The sequence below is a fragment of the Panthera tigris genome, chromosome D1 (genome assembly GCF_018350195.1).
Source record: "Panthera tigris isolate Pti1 chromosome D1, P.tigris_Pti1_mat1.1, whole genome shotgun sequence".
Classification (NCBI taxonomy): domain Eukaryota; kingdom Metazoa; phylum Chordata; class Mammalia; order Carnivora; family Felidae; genus Panthera; species Panthera tigris.
In genome coordinates this window covers 75,305,934-75,324,448 of record NC_056669.1, presented here as the reverse complement: position 1 = coordinate 75,324,448, position 18,515 = coordinate 75,305,934, and the positions used below count along the sequence as shown (strand labels likewise).

Genomic DNA, 18,515 nt, shown 5'->3' with positions numbered 1-18,515 from the left:
TCCCTCTATAGCTACTGTGCTTCTGCCTTCTCAACAAACCATCACTCCACTGGTTCAAGGATTTGAGGGCAGGCCGCTCGGGTTCGACTGCGGACCACAGGTACCCACAGGGCCCGGCACCCTGGGGGTGACGCCTGGCACTGGGGTGGACGAACCTGTCACAGAACAGACAGGGGGTCTGCTGCTTGTCGTGGGGGAGATCAGCATCGTCCTCATCCTCCCAGGCGGCCTCGTCACCGCTGTCGGACAGCTCTGGCAGGTCGTCTTCGTCCTCCATAGCGCCCCGGCCGCCTAGCACACGCAAACGATTAGCCCTGCCCCAGACGACACCAGTGCGAGCAGGGCACACGTGAAGCACTGGGGCGGGGGGGGGGGGTGAGGGGGGGGGTGGTACTGCCCCCGCCCCGCTCCCCGCGGCCCTTGCCGGCGCACCTCCTTCACCCTCCCTGCCAGGCCCCACCGTCCAACCCCGCGTCCAGGGGACGCAGCGGGATAGGAGGGTCTTTCTCCCGCCCCGCTGCGGCGCGGCCTTCGGGCTGGGCGAACCGGGTGCTAAGGGACCAGGAATACCCACCCGCAGCGCCCGACGCTAACGAGCACATGGCTGTATTGCCCCGGAACCCCGCGCGCCTGGGGGCGGGGACCGGGCTGGGCAGCGTGCGCGCAGCCGCTTCCGAGCTCTCCGGGCCCGGAAAACCGGGAACGAGCGCCAGCGCGCGGCAGGGCCCAGAGTTGGGGAGGCTCCCGGTCGCCTGGAAACGCGAGAGCGCGCGCGTGGGCTCGGGAGCGCTTCCGGCCCCGAGGCCACGGTTGTTGGTCACGTGAGTTTGGTGGGCGGGGCGAGAGCCCGAGCTCCGCCTCCTGCAGCCTCCGGGTTGACGTAGTGCGTGCAGAGTAAGCGCTGAAGCGGGGATTGAACGTCGCAGGCTTTGACGTGACTTTGTCTCCTCCTCGCGCTGCGGCGGGTCTTAGCGGGAGGTTCTCACTCGCGCCCCGGAGCCCAGAGGCGGAGAGACGCCACAGCGGTTTTGCAGCGGGCACCGCGCCCACTGTGCGTCCCTTATTCTAGGAACCGGCAGTTAGTGGAGGAGCGGCCCGCTTGGGGCGCCCTCTGGTGGCGGAGGCGGCGGAGCGCAGGCAAGAGCCTGGGCCTCCACTCTTTAATTCCTGAGCTACCTGATCTCCTACAGCAGGGTGCAACAGGGTGGGGAGAGGGAACTACAGGAGGCATTGTGGGTGTACAAGAGCCTACGTAGGGACCAAAGCCTGGCGCCGTTTTAAGGATTTTAGTCTTTAAAGTGCAGTGGTTAAGTGAGAGCACAGACTCCGGAGCCGACCTACTCAGTCTGAATCCTACTTCCGTCACTTTGTTACTGTGGTCTTGGGCAAGATCAAGACCTCTCACCGCCGCCACTTCCTCAACTACAAAACGGGGATAGTGACTTCACTAGCCACAGAACTACTGTAGGAATAAAATGACTTGATACATGTAAAGTGCTTAGACATAAGTGTTAACTTGTCCTGAACAATGGGAAGCAGCTGACCCTGTCGGTTACGCGAAGGAGAGATGCTCTTCCATACGTTTATAAAGTAATGTTACGGCCACTATGTGGGAGGAACACAAACGTTCTCCTACTTCATGCCATTTTTCCTCCTTCTGAGCATGTACTCAAGCCACAGAATGCTTTGTCAGGTGGGAGTTGACAGCAGTCGCTTCTGTAGGGAATTGTCGCAGGCTTCTAGTCCCAGAGGCTAGCACGTTTATCCCATTAAATGTACTACCTTGGCTTGGGCGTAATCCTGACTTCCATCTCAACTCAACCCTTCGCTCTGGGTCCCACCCTCCAGCCTCTGATTTAGAGCTAATGAGGCCTTTGCTAAGAATACTCTACAAATACAAACCACCATTTCTAAAAGTTTCCACTGCCATTCCAGCAGCCCCCACTTAGTTTCTTTCTTAGCACCTACCATTTGCTTGTTTTGTTTTCTGTTTGTTTTTTTGTCTTACCCCCAGCACTGTGTATGAACGTAAGGGCCTTGTCTCTTTGCTTTCATTTCTCTGGCACATAAACATGGTTTAACTCCTAATAGGTACTCATTAAATTTGCTGAATGAAAATGATGCCCTGTATTGCTAAACTCTTCTGAATGTATTCCTTTCCTAGAGGACAGTATCTATCAAATATTAGTTTCCCACAGGCCTCAGTATATCCTCATAGGGTCCCCTCATTTCATGCCTCCCTTCTTGGAGCCCACGCTTGTTATCACCCAAACCACAGGCTCTTCAGAGTCCAGCCCCAAAGGAACCCCGCCTGGCAGGAGCAAGATGTTCCCTCTCCTTTCTGAAGTCCACATCCTAAGACCCTACCCCATCCTAAAATACATCTCTTTCCTAGGTGACTGAGAATGGGAATGTCCAGTCCATTCTACAGATAGACCCTCCCAATTAAAGGGGATAGCCTTTATCCTCTGGTGTTCACTGAAGCTTTAAAGGTACCTGGCATCCCCTAGACCCTGTAAAAATTGAATCACTCAAATCACTTTGTTTTCCTCAGCACAGAAGTTAAGACAAGTTTCACCACTACCCTTTGTTCCTGGATGGAAATTAACACTGTGTACTCCTCTTGACTTTGATCCTTCCTTCTGCATCTTTCTTTCTTTGTCCATAGTTTTTAAAGTGTGCACCTTGACATACACTTCTACTGGCTATGTGAACATTTTATGGTTAATTACTACAGGGATCCTAGACCCTATAAAAGAAACCACATATTTCAATTTTATTCATCCATAGCATGTACTAATCCAGTCACAATTAATGGAACTTCCTGGAAATACACAGATACTGGAGGCTTTTATAGAGCGGTTACAAATACAAGCTATGCAGTCAGGCTGACTTGGGTTAGAATCCTGGCTCTGCCATTTCCTAGCTTCAGGTCTTCAGCTTCGGACTTTGGGGCAAGGCGCTTAACCACAGTGAGGCTCAGTTTCTCCATCTAAGATATGGGGATAATACTCAAACCTATAAGGATTATAAGGATTGTTGGAGGGTTACAAGACACATAGCATATGTAAAGGCTGGCACTTGATAAATACTAACCAGTATTATACCACCCAACTGACCAAAATGCTACATATTTCCACTAATACTTGGACATTTCCTAACCATATAAGAGGCACCCGGGACTTGTTCATTTATTTTCCTTCCTATGTTTAATTTCCCCATGATTATACAAGCTCAGTTATGTAATACATTTTATTACATATTCTAAAGAAGTAGTAAGGCACAATGTTCCTTTACACAAATACAGCAGTCAGCACCGGGTAACTAAGAAACACAAATAGGACAATTTTGGAGCAGAACTCACCTGCAAAATATGAAAGGTCTGTACTGCTGCTGCTGACTGCAGACAAGCCTTTCAAAGCAGGCCTCCCCACCAGTGGCACCAGAACCACCAGGGGAAGCTAAAACAAATCAACAGATCGCTGTGCTCACACCCTGAAGATTCTGATTCAGAGGTTGAGGCACAGCCTGTGAATCTACTTTTGAAAAGCTCCCTGGGTGACGTCCATATACATACAAGCAGGCTCTGCACTGCTGATGCAGAACACAATAATTTTTTCACTGGATCTGGGCAGCTGAGAATAGTGAAACCGCAGTTAAGACACAATGACTTCTTTTAGACACCGAGAGTACCAATTAGGTGGGGAGTGTTGCATCTTACAGAGGGAAGCATTTCCCCAGCGTGGTCACGGCTTGAGAGAGTCATCGGCTTTTCCCAGGTCATGGATGGCGTTATTATCCAGCAGTTCCTTCTTCTTGCCACTTGGGTTCACTGCGTTGTTCAGCATTGCCCTAACCACAGTCGCCACCGGCACAGAGTGCCCATGGGCCCAAGATTCTGGTAAGGAGCCAAAGAACTTCCTAACCAACCATTCACCTGGACGAGATTCTTGCCTATCACACAAGAGAACTCTAAAGGGAAAAAGAAAAACCGAGGAAGAGATGGTTTATTGTATTCAGACCATAGAGGGTGTTATGAACTGAACGGTGCCCATGCCCTCCCCCAAATTCATGTTTAAGCTCTAACACCCAGTGTGGCTGTATTTGAAAACAGTGCACTTATGAGGGTAATTAAGGTTAAACCAGGTCATAAGGGTAAGACCCTGATCTGATAGGACTGGTATCCTTACAGAAGAGGGAGAGATAGCAGAGATCTTTCCATGTGCACACAAGGGAAAGACCACGTCAGGCCATCTACAAACCAGGAAGAGAGGCCTCACCAGACACTAATTCTGATGGCACCTTGATTTTGCACTTCTAGCCTCCAGAATTGTGAGAAAATAAATCTCTGTTGCTTAAGCCTCCCAGTCTGTGGTGTTATTCTGTCATGGCAGCCTGAACAGATTAATCCAATGGGTAAAAGATATTTTGTTTGGTGAATGAAGAGGACTTTTTTTTTTAAGGCAGCAAAAGCTACCCAGGAAATTCCAGACTACTCTGAACCTGGCACTACCAAACTGTCCACCCTTTCCTCCAAAGCCAAAGGTATGTTCTTCAGAGAAGCAATCTATCTCCAGCCAGCTTCTTTCATATCTTCGAGAGCTTAGTTGTCAGCCGCTTCAAATGAAAAACTAACTTCTAGAGAAGAATGAACAGCAGCATACTCGTGGGCAGGATGAATACTTACCCAGGCCTAAACACAGAGTAACGTTCGAATTGTAATTCTTCAACCCTAGCTTCCACTTCTCCCTGTTAATAAAAACGAAATTTTGGCATTTAATCAAGAAGACCAATGCATCATAATGCTTAAGAGGGAATACCTTGGGGTTTTGAAGATAATCTGCTTCTGGAGGTCGAATAATTATAAATATCCTTATCCAGAATTTTAGATTCTGGGAAGTTAAGGAAGAGATCATTTAATCTTCATAGGCAGTAGAGACTTCAAAAAGATGTACTGAATGAGAGGATGGCTGCATGGTCAGCCCGGCCTCTCGTGTGACTGATTTTAAAATAGATCCAGAGGGTAAGTAACATGTTAGGCGTTCAACCATCAATGAATAACCTCCCCTTAGTCTAGAATTAATGTCGCAGGCTGATGAACATCAACCTTTTTTGGTTTCCAGGTAGTTCCAGTAAAGTCAGAAGACCCAATGATCCTCTACATTACTGTCTTCCTAACAAATCCCATCAAATTTCAAGAGACAGTGAGATTACATCTACATGATGGCTTTCAATTAAATTTATTAAACAAACTATGAATTTTCATGCCAGACATCTCTATGAACAGAAATGCCAGAGGAGCTCAGGCCATGGGAACGTCTAAAGGCCGTGTGGATTCAGTGGCACGAATTCCCCCTCTTTCTTGGCCTGTTCATACCATTCACTCGGCACCTAACCTGACGCATCACATAATCTTGGGTAGTTTTAAACACTTTTGTAAAATTAATGTTTTTGACTATATTTACAGAGCTCTGCCACCTTCACCACCATGTAAGTTTAGAATTTTTTCATCACCTTCCCCCCCAGAAAAGCCCCACACCAACCAGCATTCACTCCCATCCCCTTCCCACAAGCTCTATCCAACCACTAATCTTTCTGTCTCTATAGATTTGTCTATTCTGGGTATTTCATATACATGGAATCATACAAGTTGTGGCCTTTTGTGACCAGCCCCTCATAAAGTTTTCAACGTCCACCCATGTTATAGCATGTGTCATGTCTTTTTTATAGTTGAATAATACTCTTTTGTTTGTATATACCACATTTTATTCACCCATTCATCAGCTGATGGGCATTTGGGTTGTTCACACTCTGGCTATTATGAAAAATGCTTCTATGAACATTCACATGCAAGTGTTTATGTGGACAAATCCCTTAGTTTTTACAAAGGTATGTTTTGTCTCTATCTGCAGCGTGCATAAAAGAGTTAAGATAGCAGGCTGAGACTCTACTATCTTAGAAAGGCCCACTTGACCTTTGGCTTGTGTCTAGGAACTTGGATTTCAGGAGTGTCCCTGTCATTACCCAACCGGTAGGGTAGTTTATAGCGCCTAAACTGCCTGTACAATGTGGTTTATGCTGAACACTTGGTTTCCTTCTGGAAGTTTATAATTTTTTCCAGGCTCAGGGTGCCAATGTGACTGACCCCATAAAAACTCTCAACTCCTGGGGTCAGAAAGTTTTCTCTCATATTCTCAACACGCACTGCGGCAATATTAAGCCTGTGCGACTCTACTGCGAAAGGACTCTTGGAAGCCTGTGCCTATTTCCTCTGGACTTCGCCCCATTCATCCTTCCCTGTTTACTGCCTTTGCTTTCCCTGTAATAAATTGTGGCTGTGAGTGTAACTATATGCTGAGGCCTGTGAGAACTTCTCTCAATTTGCCAAACTGGGGGCTAGCCTTCGGGATCCCCGAACAAGAAAACTTGAGCGCAAGAGCCATACCCAATAATAAAATATCACCTACTCAGGAAGTTTAAGAATCACTGCCTCGAAGTCTTTTCTCATGCTAAGATTCCATGCTAATATTCAAGACGAGAGCTGCTACATCTTATTTCATAATTACCAGATATTCAACAGGGGGAAAGACACTGGGAATTATCTTTCCAATCACTCCTGTTTATTAAACATACCCCTGCAAAAAACAGTCCCTGTCATTATTTAAAAAAAAATGAATCTAATGCATTTAATGCCTTTCTGTATTATTTATAATTTTACGTTATTTAGTATTGCCAATTAACCAGGGTTCTCCAAAATATATGAAAGACAGAAATGTGCACAAACCTTAACTTGCAGATATAAAAAATTGCTCGACTTATCAGCTCCTTTAGAGGACAGCAAGTTAAAATGTTTGCAGCCTCCAGCTTTTGCCAGCTCCGCAGACTTGAGGACATAATCTCGATCGACACGAACAAATCCTTCCTGAGGGTGAAAAGGATGGGAGTTATTTCCAAAAAGCTGTGAGTTCATCTTAAAGATTACTATTCAGGTTGGGTGGCAGGCCAGGAGGCCTGCAGGGGAATGGGGATCTAAATAAAATGCAACCAAGCATAGACCCTGGGAAAGACTCCAAATATGATCCTCAGGATAGACGGACCAGCTTTAGCAGCGAGGCCAGTGAGAAAATAAGGACGGTGACATGGAAACACAGACACCAAACAAATCTGCAAGGAGCAAAAGGAACAGTAAGGTCAGGCTGAGAAACTGCTTTAACTCACACATTTCTCTGTCTTTTAATAACTTTACAAGCTTACAACCCTCTCTCTCTTTTCTCTGTTTTGTCTGTGTCAGGTTTAACGTACAGGGTCTGAAGGCACAGCCGAGAACACTATCTGGGCACTACCAGAACGAAGTCTATTTAATTTCTAATTTTTGTATATGTTTTACATCATACTTTACATATTAATGAAGAGTGAATCCTCAAATTGTTTTACTGAGAGGTATATGATCGGGAATGTTTGGGGGCCCCCGGTCTAGACTCAGTCTGGTGAGGGCAGTGGCTGGGTCTTTCTTCTTAATTCATATCTCAGCATCGGTGTGTGCCTGGCGCACAAGAGGTACTCTAAAAATATCTGAATGAACGAATACAAGTCCAACGAAAGAAGAGAAAAGGCAAATCCAATTAGAAAAAAAAAGAAGAACTAAGTAGCAATAAAGGAGGAAGGGGAAGCATGGTGCAAACAACAGAACGGAAACTCACTTCCAGGGCCTAACTAACGGAAGGTCACATGCCAGTACCCAAAACACAGAATTCCATGAAGCAACGGCTTCTCAGGACCAGGATGCTGGCATCCTCGATCTCCACACGGCTGGACAGGAGTCTAAAGCCTAGTGAAGCTGAACTTCATACACACCCACAACTCTATGATGAGGTTTTCTATAATGACAATTCCAAATCTGAAGACCATATTACTACCCTGGTGATTTTTTTTATTTTCACTAAAAATTTTCCCTGTAGTAGTTTTGGATCCTACATGTTTTATTTCGTAAGGAGACGTTTGTCTTGCACCTCAGGAAGCATCACATCCAACCCCGTCATCATGGAGATGTGAAAACAAGGGCCGGTGTCTGGTGAACTTCCTTCTAAGAAGAGAAAGCTGAGAGTGGAATGCAAATTCTTGACTCTGAGTGGTGTCTCCATTGTATCCATCTTCCTTCTTATCTCACACTGCCTCTAGCTAATGACAATGACTAATTCATAACGGGGGGGGGGGGGGGGGGGAATAATGGCCCCTCAAAGATGTCCATGTCCTGACCCCCATACCTGTGAATATACACAGCAAAGGAGAATTCAGGCTGCAGGTGGAATTAAGGTTGCTAATCAGCTGACCTTAAAATAAGATCATTCTGTATTATCTAACTGGGCCCAATTAGTCACAAGAGTCCTTAGAGGTGGAAAAAGGAAGCAGAGAAATGTGAGGAGCACTCAGTCCCCTATTGCCGGCCCTGAAGATGGAGGGAGGGGACGGTGAAGCAAGGCATGCAGGCAGCCTCTAGAAGCTGGAAAAGGTACAGAAATGGATTTCTCCCCAGAGCCTCCAGAAGGGAACACAGCCCACTCGACACCTTGATTTTATCCCAGCGAAATCTGTGTCAGATTTCTAACTTATAGACCTGCAACATGATACATTCATGTGGTCCCAAGTCACTAAAGTTGAGGCAACTGGTGACAGCAGCAATAGGAAACTAAGAGATTTCAGTTTGAAAACAACAGGCCCAAGCAAACTTTTCCAACTTTGTATAAAAACAGATCGTAAAGGTGAACATGTCGTGAATATAGAGCTCGATGAATTTTCATAAACTGAGCATCTTCTGCAACCAGCTCCCAGATCGAGAACTAGAACGTCACTCCTCCCCCAAAAGCCTCTCCTGTCCTTGGTCATCACTGAGAGTACATTTCCAACTACATCCACTACCTGCAGGGCAGGGCTACGTTTCTGCCTTATTCGAGACAACAGAAACTTCAGTCGGTCCCCACACGTCATCACCATCTCCTTCTGTGTTGTACACTTGCACTTTCATTCCTCACAGCACACTCCCCTACACACTCATTCCAACTCACGATGCTGCTCTTTTACACCAGTATGAAGCAAACTGAGTTTACGACTCAGCTCATCCTGAGAGAGGGATGGCATTCCCTTCAGGGCCAGTCTCCGAATTGAGATTTTACATGTGCTGAGCGTGTGCCAAGAAAAATAATCCAAAGCTACAAAGAAAAATTCTAAAGCCCTTGGCTCCTCTTCCACATCTACTTCTTCCCCTCAACCCCACTCCCCAAACTCTGATTTCAATAACAGGTTCGTTATTCACAATGAAATTACAGAGTGGACTAGGGGAATAAATTCCTTTTTGTCTTTTCAGTTGTTTTAGCACTATTGCTTGGGAGCGTTATCATAGCTGTCGCTGTTAAAATGCTTTCTCTTCCATCGGCTTCTGTAAAAATAAAGGAAAGATTTGGCCAATCACAAGTGCCTGGACCGACGCTGTCTCTCTCGCTTAATCCAGGGCCAGTAAAGGGATAATTTGATTAAACTGAGACCCTAATTTATTTGGCTTTAGTTCTGGATCAACCTCTCCTTAATAGAGTGCTGCCGTCTCCAATTGTTAGATGAAAATTAGAGTGACATAAATGCCATGGGACTTTTTCAATCTGATTAGTCCGCTAAAGCACATCAATACCACCCCAGCCATCACACTCTGGCGTCCTTCCTTTCACCGGCCCGGCGAACAACTGACAACCACTCCTTGCAGGACGAGCACCCACGCTGCCGCAGAGACCCCCACGCTTAGCCCGTCATCCCTGCTCAATGGGCCCTGTTGACAAGGTGCCCATACCTTTTTCCATTGCTGTTCTCTGGACAAAGCTAAAGATTGTTTTATTAGCAATCAATGGCTGTTAATCCAAAATGATTTCACAAATCCTCTGAGCCCTCAAGCTGATTATAAATACGCATTTTTCCAAGCCCACAAATTTTGAATTTCACTTCCCCCGCCCTGATGCATGGCCTTTTAGCTGTGAATGAAACTCAAAAGCAAAGGGGTCAACGGCTTTCAAGGACTTAGAAACCAAACTTAAACGTGGATCCTGGTGACAGACTCGGAGATACCAACCCAGACTAATTTTCTCTGGAGTGAGGAAGATTCCATTTAGAGACAGGAGGAAGCTATCTTTGAAATCTTAATAACATCCTTTCTTGTTCTCTAACTGCACAAATAAAAAAAACAATAGGAAAAACAAGCTGAAACAAGCTACTTCATATCCAAGAAACACAATTTTTGGAAAAACAGTGTTTAGTTTCCCTAACCATATGGCAGGAGAAAAAGATATCTCTTCTGAGAACATTACATCCATTCTGTTATAGCCAGTGTGCCTTACTTTAAGCTAGAAAAAAGAATGGATCAAATAAGTTCCCGCTATAAATTTCCTTTCCCAGCACCTGCTCAAAAGAATAAGCACAATGTAATACAACTCGGCAGACATATCTTCACAGGCTCCACAAACATCCAGGGAGACATATTCTCCATTGACTCTTTGAATTGTATTAAAATCCAAAGCTACTAAGTATTTCTTCTCATCTTCTTTACACATGTCTCAAAAGTGGGAACACTGTGACTTAAGATACAACTCGTCCTAACAAGGTATTTCAGCGCTGACTGGCATGGTCAACGAGCCTGCCACAACAATTCAATATCTGGGGACTCCTTCTCCAAGGAGGGAGGATCTATCATCCTGTAAAGGGGCCCACTTAGCCATATTCCTGCTTCAGATTCTTTCTCCTTTACTCCCTTTGCAATCCAGCCCATAAAATTAGACTAGAAAACAGAGATGCTGACAAACAACAAATGGTATAATCTGAACCCCGTCTGTTTGTGTCCTGGAGGGCATCTCTGTATTTGATGCACAGTGCGGGAACCAAGATCTTGATTAGAGAAAAAGCTCTGGAGAAAAAAATAAAAATCAAACAGGTACTGAGATTCCTGAGTTCATCTCTACGTTCTCACAAAATGTTTCCAGTTGGGGCATTCTTCTTTCTGTGTGATGGAAGTCAAAGAATTCTGCAGACCAAAGGGGTCTCAGTGGTCACCTCCTTCTCATTACCAACGAGGAGGCAGTGGCCCATGGGAGCTAACCAGGACACCCATGGCTATTTGGTATCCAGAGCCTCAAACCAGCGGGGGCCCTATCACTTCCCAAGCACCCTCTCAGGCATCAAATTAAACAGTACAGATTACGACAGGAGTCAGAGAGCCTTTCCTATAAAGGATGAGATCGCAAAAATTATCAGATTTGCAGGCTTATGTTAAGTTACACAGTTCTGCCAGCAGGGCACAACAGCAGCCACAGACAATACATTAGGTAATGAGAACAGCTGTGTTCCAGTAAAACTTTACTCGTGGATAATGAAATTTGAATTTCTTATATTTTCACGTCATGATGTATTATTCCCCTTTGGGGTTTTTTTTAGTCATTTTAAAATACAAAAACATTCTTAGCTAAATGGGCTGTAGAAAAACAGGAGGGCTGGATGTGACCCACAGTCTGTGGTCTGCAACCTGGATTAAAAGAATGTATCATTAGAATCAGAAGCCAGGAGACTCTAACGATGCCTAATAAACGTTACAATCGTTCCATGAATCACATTAAGGGCATTGTCCATTCAACAGAATCCAAGAACCTGGACTGCGAGGAAACAAATGAAGAGGTGAAACCATATTACACCACCTCAAACTCACTAACCACATCCTTCCCTTAAAACACATAAGGGGAAAGCACCACTCTCAGTGACATCTGTGAGTTTTTGCTCCACAGCCCAGGCCAATGTAGATCTGGGTTTCAAAGGGTATTTCAACCTTCACTAGCACACGAGTTATGTATTAAAGCAAGGTGAAGGCCACCTGGGGACTACAGTACCTAGAAAAGCAGGCTCCTGAAAGCAGGTCCAACAAGAAGAGGAAGGTTGGCTCACATCACAATCTCCCAAGGAGCTTGCTAAAAATAAGTTGCCAAGCTTCCAACCTTAGAAATTCTGATCCAGCAGATCTGGGTGGAGGCCAAGTAAGGAAGCCGCTGCACCAATGAGACAAATGGGGCTTGTGAAGGTGAAAAAGAAGATCAGCACCTAACACGACTAAAGGAAATGGTTATCCAAATAGCTGATGAGGCTAACAGACCTATCCCTAGCTCCAGTTTCAAGAGAAATCTGGGTTGACTGAATTTTATGGGTTGGAATATTCTCCCCCAAATTCCTGTGCTGAAGTCGTACCCTCCAGTACCTCAGACTGTGACCTTATTTGGAAACAGGGTCATTCCTGACATTATTAGTTGAGGTGAGGTCATATTGGGTCGGATGATTCTTAATCCAATTGGACTATTGTAAAAACGAGCAATTTGGACACAGCCACACACCCACACACAGGAAAAACGCCAAGTGAAGAGACACGCAGAGAACACGGTCATCTATGAGTCAAGGAGAGAAGCCTGGAAAAGTTCCCTCCCTCACAGCCATCAGAGTAACCAAACTTGCCAACACCTGGATCTCAGACTTCTAGCCTCCAGAGCTGTGAGACACTACATTTCTGTTGTTTATGCCACCCTGGTTATGGCACCTTGTTATGAGAGCCACAGCAAATTTAGACACTGAAGATCATAAGGAGGTAAGATGGCTACTCAGAGTGTCAACAGTGAATGAGACAGAAACCATGAGTTTCTTGGAGTTTCTCTGATGGAAAGTCATATCGCCGAGGAAAAATGTGGGGTATTCCAGTTACCAAACAGCTACAGAATGACACTAGGCTTGCATTGGCTTTACAGTATTTACCTGATGAGCTCTTTTTCTATAGAGAGGGCTGCCAACTCATAATTCGGAGTAGGGTGAGCTTGGAAATCCACAATCCCCCTTCAGACAACTATTATTACCCAGCCACTTGTGAACTGTCGCCTCTTTTAAATTACCTAAAGTTGTCACAACTCTCAAACTTTATATTGCATCCAATCTAAATTAGTTTCAAATTAGAAAAAAAAAAAAAAAGACTTTCTGGAGGAAACGTCAACTTACTTGCTGCCACTATCCTCTTGAACCATTTAAACCCCAACTCATTTCTGAGATTATAGCTGGCTTAGCGGTTATTTCTCTTGCTTCCCCACCAATACTTTTCTTTTCAAACTGATTTTGGAAAACAAAAGATATCGAGTAGCCTGAGGGTGGGATGGGGTGGCGGGAGGGGAACCAACTCCATCTAAAAAAATATTCTGGATAGGGAAGACACTTGATTCCTCTTATTAAAACTGCTTTACATGATTTGAATACATCAAAACAATTTAGACTTTTTCCTGGAGCATCCTATAATGAGATTTGCCTTGTGTCATGAATATCAACTGCTCCATACCTAATGCAGTGTTTTTAATTTTGCTGAGTCACCACCAAAATCAGGTTGGCACTTGAGACACTTCAACCTGCAATGCACTAGAACAAAAGTTCTTCAATGCTCTCAGAGGGCACACTGCTTGTGACTGGCCCTGGGACAGAAAAGCCTGCACCAGCTGCTGAGCAGGAACATGACCCTTTCTAGGAGACATAATCTGCCCATTCCCGGGAAAGTCCAATTTCTCTATAATCCATACTTTCCAGCACAGAGCTCAAACCCAGCTGGGTTCCAAGTGGACATAACAGAACTGCAAAAATTTGGAAATACATCCTTACCGAAAGCATAAATAGAATTATTATTTGGATCACCAGCAGGCCCAGAGAAACACATCTGAGCTAAACTCCTTAGCTGGTATAAACCAAGAGTTCTTAGTCATGCGCTCTCCTAATGGTGCTGATGCGTGGGCCTGTGTATAAATCTATGATAAGCCCCCATAGCAGCATTGTGGTCCTGCATATTTAACAGATACATTTAGCTCCAGCAATCTTCTGCCAGAGGGATAAACTATAGTCAAGGTATATATCAAGATGTATTAACACTTGCCCAGAATCTACATAGTAAGCAATGACTTCTAACTAGGTAGTAAACTATGCCTTCTGGACAGAGGCTGATGCAATTTAGAATACCATTAAAAAGAAAATAAAACATGGATTAGAACAGTTCTGCGTCAGTTAAGGCTGAATCACCACTGGGGTTGAATCATCGCCGAAGGCTGAGTCATCACTAAAGGCTAGCTGAATCGTGCCTCCGTTCTGACGTCCTATATCGGAAGTTTAAAGCTTGGCATGAAAATAGGTTCCAGCAAATCATTCATGTGAGAGAGAACGCTTTAAGTTTAAAACATTTATAAAGAAAAAAAAAGTTTACTGCCAACAGCATGAGCCAGTTACTTTTACTCAGACATAATGGTTTGCCTTCATCAGGGGATGTGGTGACAGCAACATTTGCAAGAGGCAAGATCTTGCAAATATTTACGACATCTCTCAGCACGAGGACTGAACTCAAGGATTACTTTGAAGGAAAGATGAATTTATCAGTACTAGCCAAAGAATAGTAAAAGCTAGGGCAGCCTATGAAATCTTAAATGATAAGAGCTTATTTACATTTAAGCACCACAAACATAAAGAAAAAGAGGAAGAAAGGAATCTTTGACGTTTCTGGCCAGCAAAAGGGAAAGGGGTCTATTTCTTCCTTACCGCCCCGGCTTTTTTTCTGGTCGTACCCAGGCAACAGAATCCAACATCATGACCTTGAAAGGCAGAAGCGTAGTCATCCAACTTTTCAAAGTCCACCACTTCTTGATTCTAGACGACAAGGACAAAGCTGTATATAACTTGATGTTATTAAAAGACAGAGAAAAATACCCCTCTAGATTTAAAGAATAAGTTACAGAACATTATTGAAGAGGCTGCCCACTTACCATTAAATTTTGCAAGCTCTCTGCTCTGGCATCTCTTTCTCTTGCCAGTCTCCTTCTATCTTTTCCATGTTAGACTATTTAGCAGGGCAGATTCCTAGGTACGGAAATTGCGACGCCGCATAGTGTTTCTTTTACTTAGTAAGAAACCTCTGAAAGGGCCAGAGCGGCACTGGTGCAGAGTGGCAGAAAGCTGGGGCATTAGACATTAAGCATGGACACATTTGTGCTTTATACAGAATTAATAAGGTACTGGGTAGTTTTTAAGACCTATGATCACAGGATTGTTACAGATACTATTTATAAAATTGATACTTTGCCAGGAGAAAAACCAAGTTTAGTAACATAATAGAAATTCAATTAAGGAAAATGCATAATCATATTTTTTAAAAATTTTGCAAGCTCATTTTCTCCCACTAAAAAGTTATTAACCTGAATTCAAAATCAACAATGCACTTAGATGTCCACGGTATATATAATTGGACTTTAAGTGATCCCTAGATCTCTAAAGTCAAGTTCAATTATCATTTTCTCTCTGGAAAAATAAGACCTGTCTATACCACCAGAAGGGATATCAGTGAGGTATAATTTCAGGGCAAGGAACGGTGTTTGGAACCTCAAAGACCTAGGTTCGACTCTTGAGCCTGCTACTTACTAAGCCTATGATTTTGGCCAAGTTATTTACCATGTGCCTGTTTTTCCACCAATAAAATGTGAATGATAATCTTTCCTTCAGTCCAATTCATGAACCACCTATTTTAGAATCGGCCAGTGAGTGTTTGATAGAAAGGCTTATTCTTAGGTGTTGCACCAATACTTTTGAAGCAGAAAATGCCCTTGTAATAAGCACCCTCAGTAATTTTCATGCTCACTCAGGTTTAAGAACCTTCATGAAACCTCATAAATTTGTTGTGAAACCTAAAAAAGAAAGATTGAGGGATGCCTGGGTGGCTTAGTTGGTTAGGCATCAGATTTTGGCTTGGGTCATGATTTCGTGGTTTGTGGATTCGGTTTGTGGGTTCAAGCCCCGCATAGGGCTCTCTGCTGTCAGTCCACTTAGGATTTTCTGCCCTCCTCTCTCTTCCCCTCCCTAACTTGTGTGTGCACCCTCTCTGTCAAAATAAATAAAGACTGGGAAAAAAAAAAAGATTGAGAAGTTCCCATCACCCAGGAGTTCAAATAAAATGTAGTTTTCCTTCCCTAGTAACAACTCTTTCAAAAGGATTTTCAGGGCACTATGTGCAATGCTGAAGAAAAGTATGTTCGCATTAAGTGCATAACCAAAAGATGTGCCACCAGAACTCATTTATCAAAGCACAGAACTCAATTTCCGTTTTTAATTACCAGGAGTATTTGACATATTCCATGAAGGCAGACTATGAAAACTACTTATTACCTAAGTCTGAGCAAAGATGTCCATCTTAAATAGAAAAGTCCTGGTGGACATAAGATCTATGCAAAATGACTGACCGTGGGTATACAGGGGTTAAGAACATGTATAGTGAGACACTTGTTACCTAGAATGTTCCACCTGTGAAGCCTATGGGACCAAGTTCTGTAGTTGTGGGGTCTCAGAATTACATTATAGTTTAATCTGCCACAGTTCACAACTCCCTTTAAATGAGGAAAGGAATCTTTACAAAGCTCAGACTTCAAATATTTAGGGGAATCTGGCATATACCATTTGGCTAACCATGTAAGCATGGCAGTGGAGAGAATATTCCACTTACATCCACAAGGCTGCAGCCCTGGGAAGTTAAGAGGGCAATCTTATAAGTGAATAACCGCACCTTTCATTGCCATAGACTCTGCTTGTAATTCACTGACATTAGTATTGAGTGGACAGGTAAACAAGACAAGCAAAGTGGTTTAGAAAATTGCCCCAGGTTACAGGTCTGCTTCTAGAACCCAGCTTGAATGGCCCTGAAAATGTGCTCTTCTCTGTCCCCCCAGGCCCCATTACAATCCAGGCCGGCCTTACAGGAGTCTAGATTGAGAGAAGGGCTTTGCCCAAGGTCACACGGTGAGTGGGTAGGCTGACCTGGGCTTAAAACCGCGACAAAAACTTCCAGAATGGGCTCTCACAGACCATTCTTGGCCACATTCTGATCACCTCTACCACTGCACAGGCAATGTTCAGCCTTTAGGCTTAAAAATATGTTCACTCCGCAGAATCGCTGCAAATACATTTTTGAGTCCCAGCTAAAATACCCACCACATTTTTATAAGCTTCCTCATCGAAGGTGAGCTTTCTCCGGCCAATGAGCGTGATTTTGGAAAACAGGTTCTGTTCCAAGATTTCTTTTAAGAGCACTCTGCCGGTTTCCCCGCTGGCCCCCAGAATAAAGACAGATTTATTCTGCATCCTGAAGTCTTCCCGAAGCTTCGGCAGCGCCTCAGTCTTGGCCATGCTACAGAAATAACATCGACAGATGTGGTCTTGGGATGTTTAAAGGATGGCCCTTGCTTATCCTGGGGAACAATGGTGGTTTATTTGTTCTAGAAAACAGTACTATTTTTCTCCGCAGTCTGGGCCCAGGGGAAAGTGCTGAATCACCTGCAGGGCGTGGCGCCCTGGCCGTCCCCGCACCTGAGTCAATCTACCGCTCGGAAGGGGCCCTAAGGAGAATGCGCCCAGGTGCCACGGCACCCATGGGCCTGGTTCTCCACCGTTACCTCCGGTTCCAACCCCTCCTTCCTCCGCCCACTGGGATGCAGGGGCCTAGCTCGGTCCCCTGCACGGAGGGGTTACCTGGAGCCGGCCCCCGGCCCCGCGTCCTCAAGCCACAGCAGGAGCAAGGCGGCCAGCAGTGCCGCCGCCGCCGCGCTTAGCGCCGCGGGCCCGGGAATCAGGGAATCCCCCCTTCCCCGCGGATCCGCGTCCCCTCGCCCCATTCGGCGGATGCCCCTCCCAAGTGCGCGCAGGGGTCGCTGGCTGCCCAAGCGCGCGCCTACCCGACTATGTCTTCCGGTGACTTAGCAGAGCCGCTGCCTCGCCCCGCCCAGGGGGGGGGCGGGGCCTGGGGGGAGGGCGCGGGGCGGGCCGCGAACACGTGCGCAGCGCGACTGGGTGGGAAGCTTGGAGACCGCCTCCTAAATGCCAGCCTTCGCCTGCATCCTTTTTGCGACCTTCGTGCCGCCACCTAGGCTAAGGTCGCCCTCATCCAAGGCCTCGGCCAGTAGACCCGACCTTCGCTGGTCTCTTTCTAAAACGTGTCATTTCAGTCGTGTATTGGACATCTCTATCTCGAATTCACCATGACAAAACTTTAACCGTTCCCATCCAGCCACCCCAAACAGAAATTAAACAAACCTCCTTGCCTCCCTTGGGTCTTGCTTTGCCTATACATTCTCACATCCTCACCCCTCCTCTCTCAAGTCAGAAATTTGGGCTGTCCCCATTGACTCCTTTTTCCTGGCCTTTCCACCGTCCAGATTAATCTCCAAGTCCTGCCATCCTATATGCCTTTCAGACATTTCTCTTGTGTAATTCTCTCACCAGAGCTCACCAGTAAAACTGGTTTCCCTACCCAGGTCCCAGATTGTGAGCCAGGGTGATCTTCCACACCTGATCCCGTGGTTCACTCTCCCAGATCAGTGGTGTTTACAACATAACAATCTACATTGGGCCTGCCCTGGATCTTGAAGTCCTTGTCAGGAATCAGAATCACA

At 45.3% G+C, this 18,515-nt stretch overlaps 2 protein-coding genes across 4 annotated transcripts in view; both read right to left on the bottom strand.

Moving 5' to 3' along the window:
• The window catches only part of PRMT3 (protein arginine methyltransferase 3), a 137,927-nt gene extending 137,158 nt beyond the window's left edge, over nt 1-769 (bottom strand). For both annotated transcript variants that reach the window (XM_042957741.1, XM_042957742.1), the window contains exons 1-2: nt 575-769; nt 156-291 (exon numbers count right to left, since the gene is read on the bottom strand). In XM_042957741.1, coding sequence (XP_042813675.1) covers nt 156-291; nt 575-602 — 164 coding nt within the window. In that variant the 5' untranslated portion in view covers nt 603-769. The remainder of the gene's footprint in view (nt 1-155; nt 292-574) is intronic.
• Nucleotides 770-2,752: 1,983 nt separating this feature from the next.
• HTATIP2 (HIV-1 Tat interactive protein 2) lies at nt 2,753-17,843 on the bottom strand. 2 transcript variants are annotated; one of them, XM_042958843.1, is made up of 6 exons: nt 17,799-17,843; nt 17,059-17,254; nt 14,623-14,730; nt 6,785-6,922; nt 4,688-4,749; nt 2,753-3,972 (listed from the first exon to the last, which is right to left on the bottom strand). In XM_042958843.1, exons 2-6 carry the CDS (start codon nt 17,251-17,253, stop codon nt 3,747-3,749), a joined length of 729 nt encoding a protein of 242 aa, XP_042814777.1. In that variant the 5' UTR covers nt 17,254; nt 17,799-17,843; the 3' UTR covers nt 2,753-3,746. The 2 variants fall into 2 exon arrangements, with proteins under 2 accessions (XP_042814777.1, XP_042814776.1); XM_042958842.1 differs by lacking the exon at nt 17,799-17,843 and adding an exon at nt 17,596-17,789.
• Between the last annotated feature and the right edge of the window lie 672 nt (nt 17,844-18,515).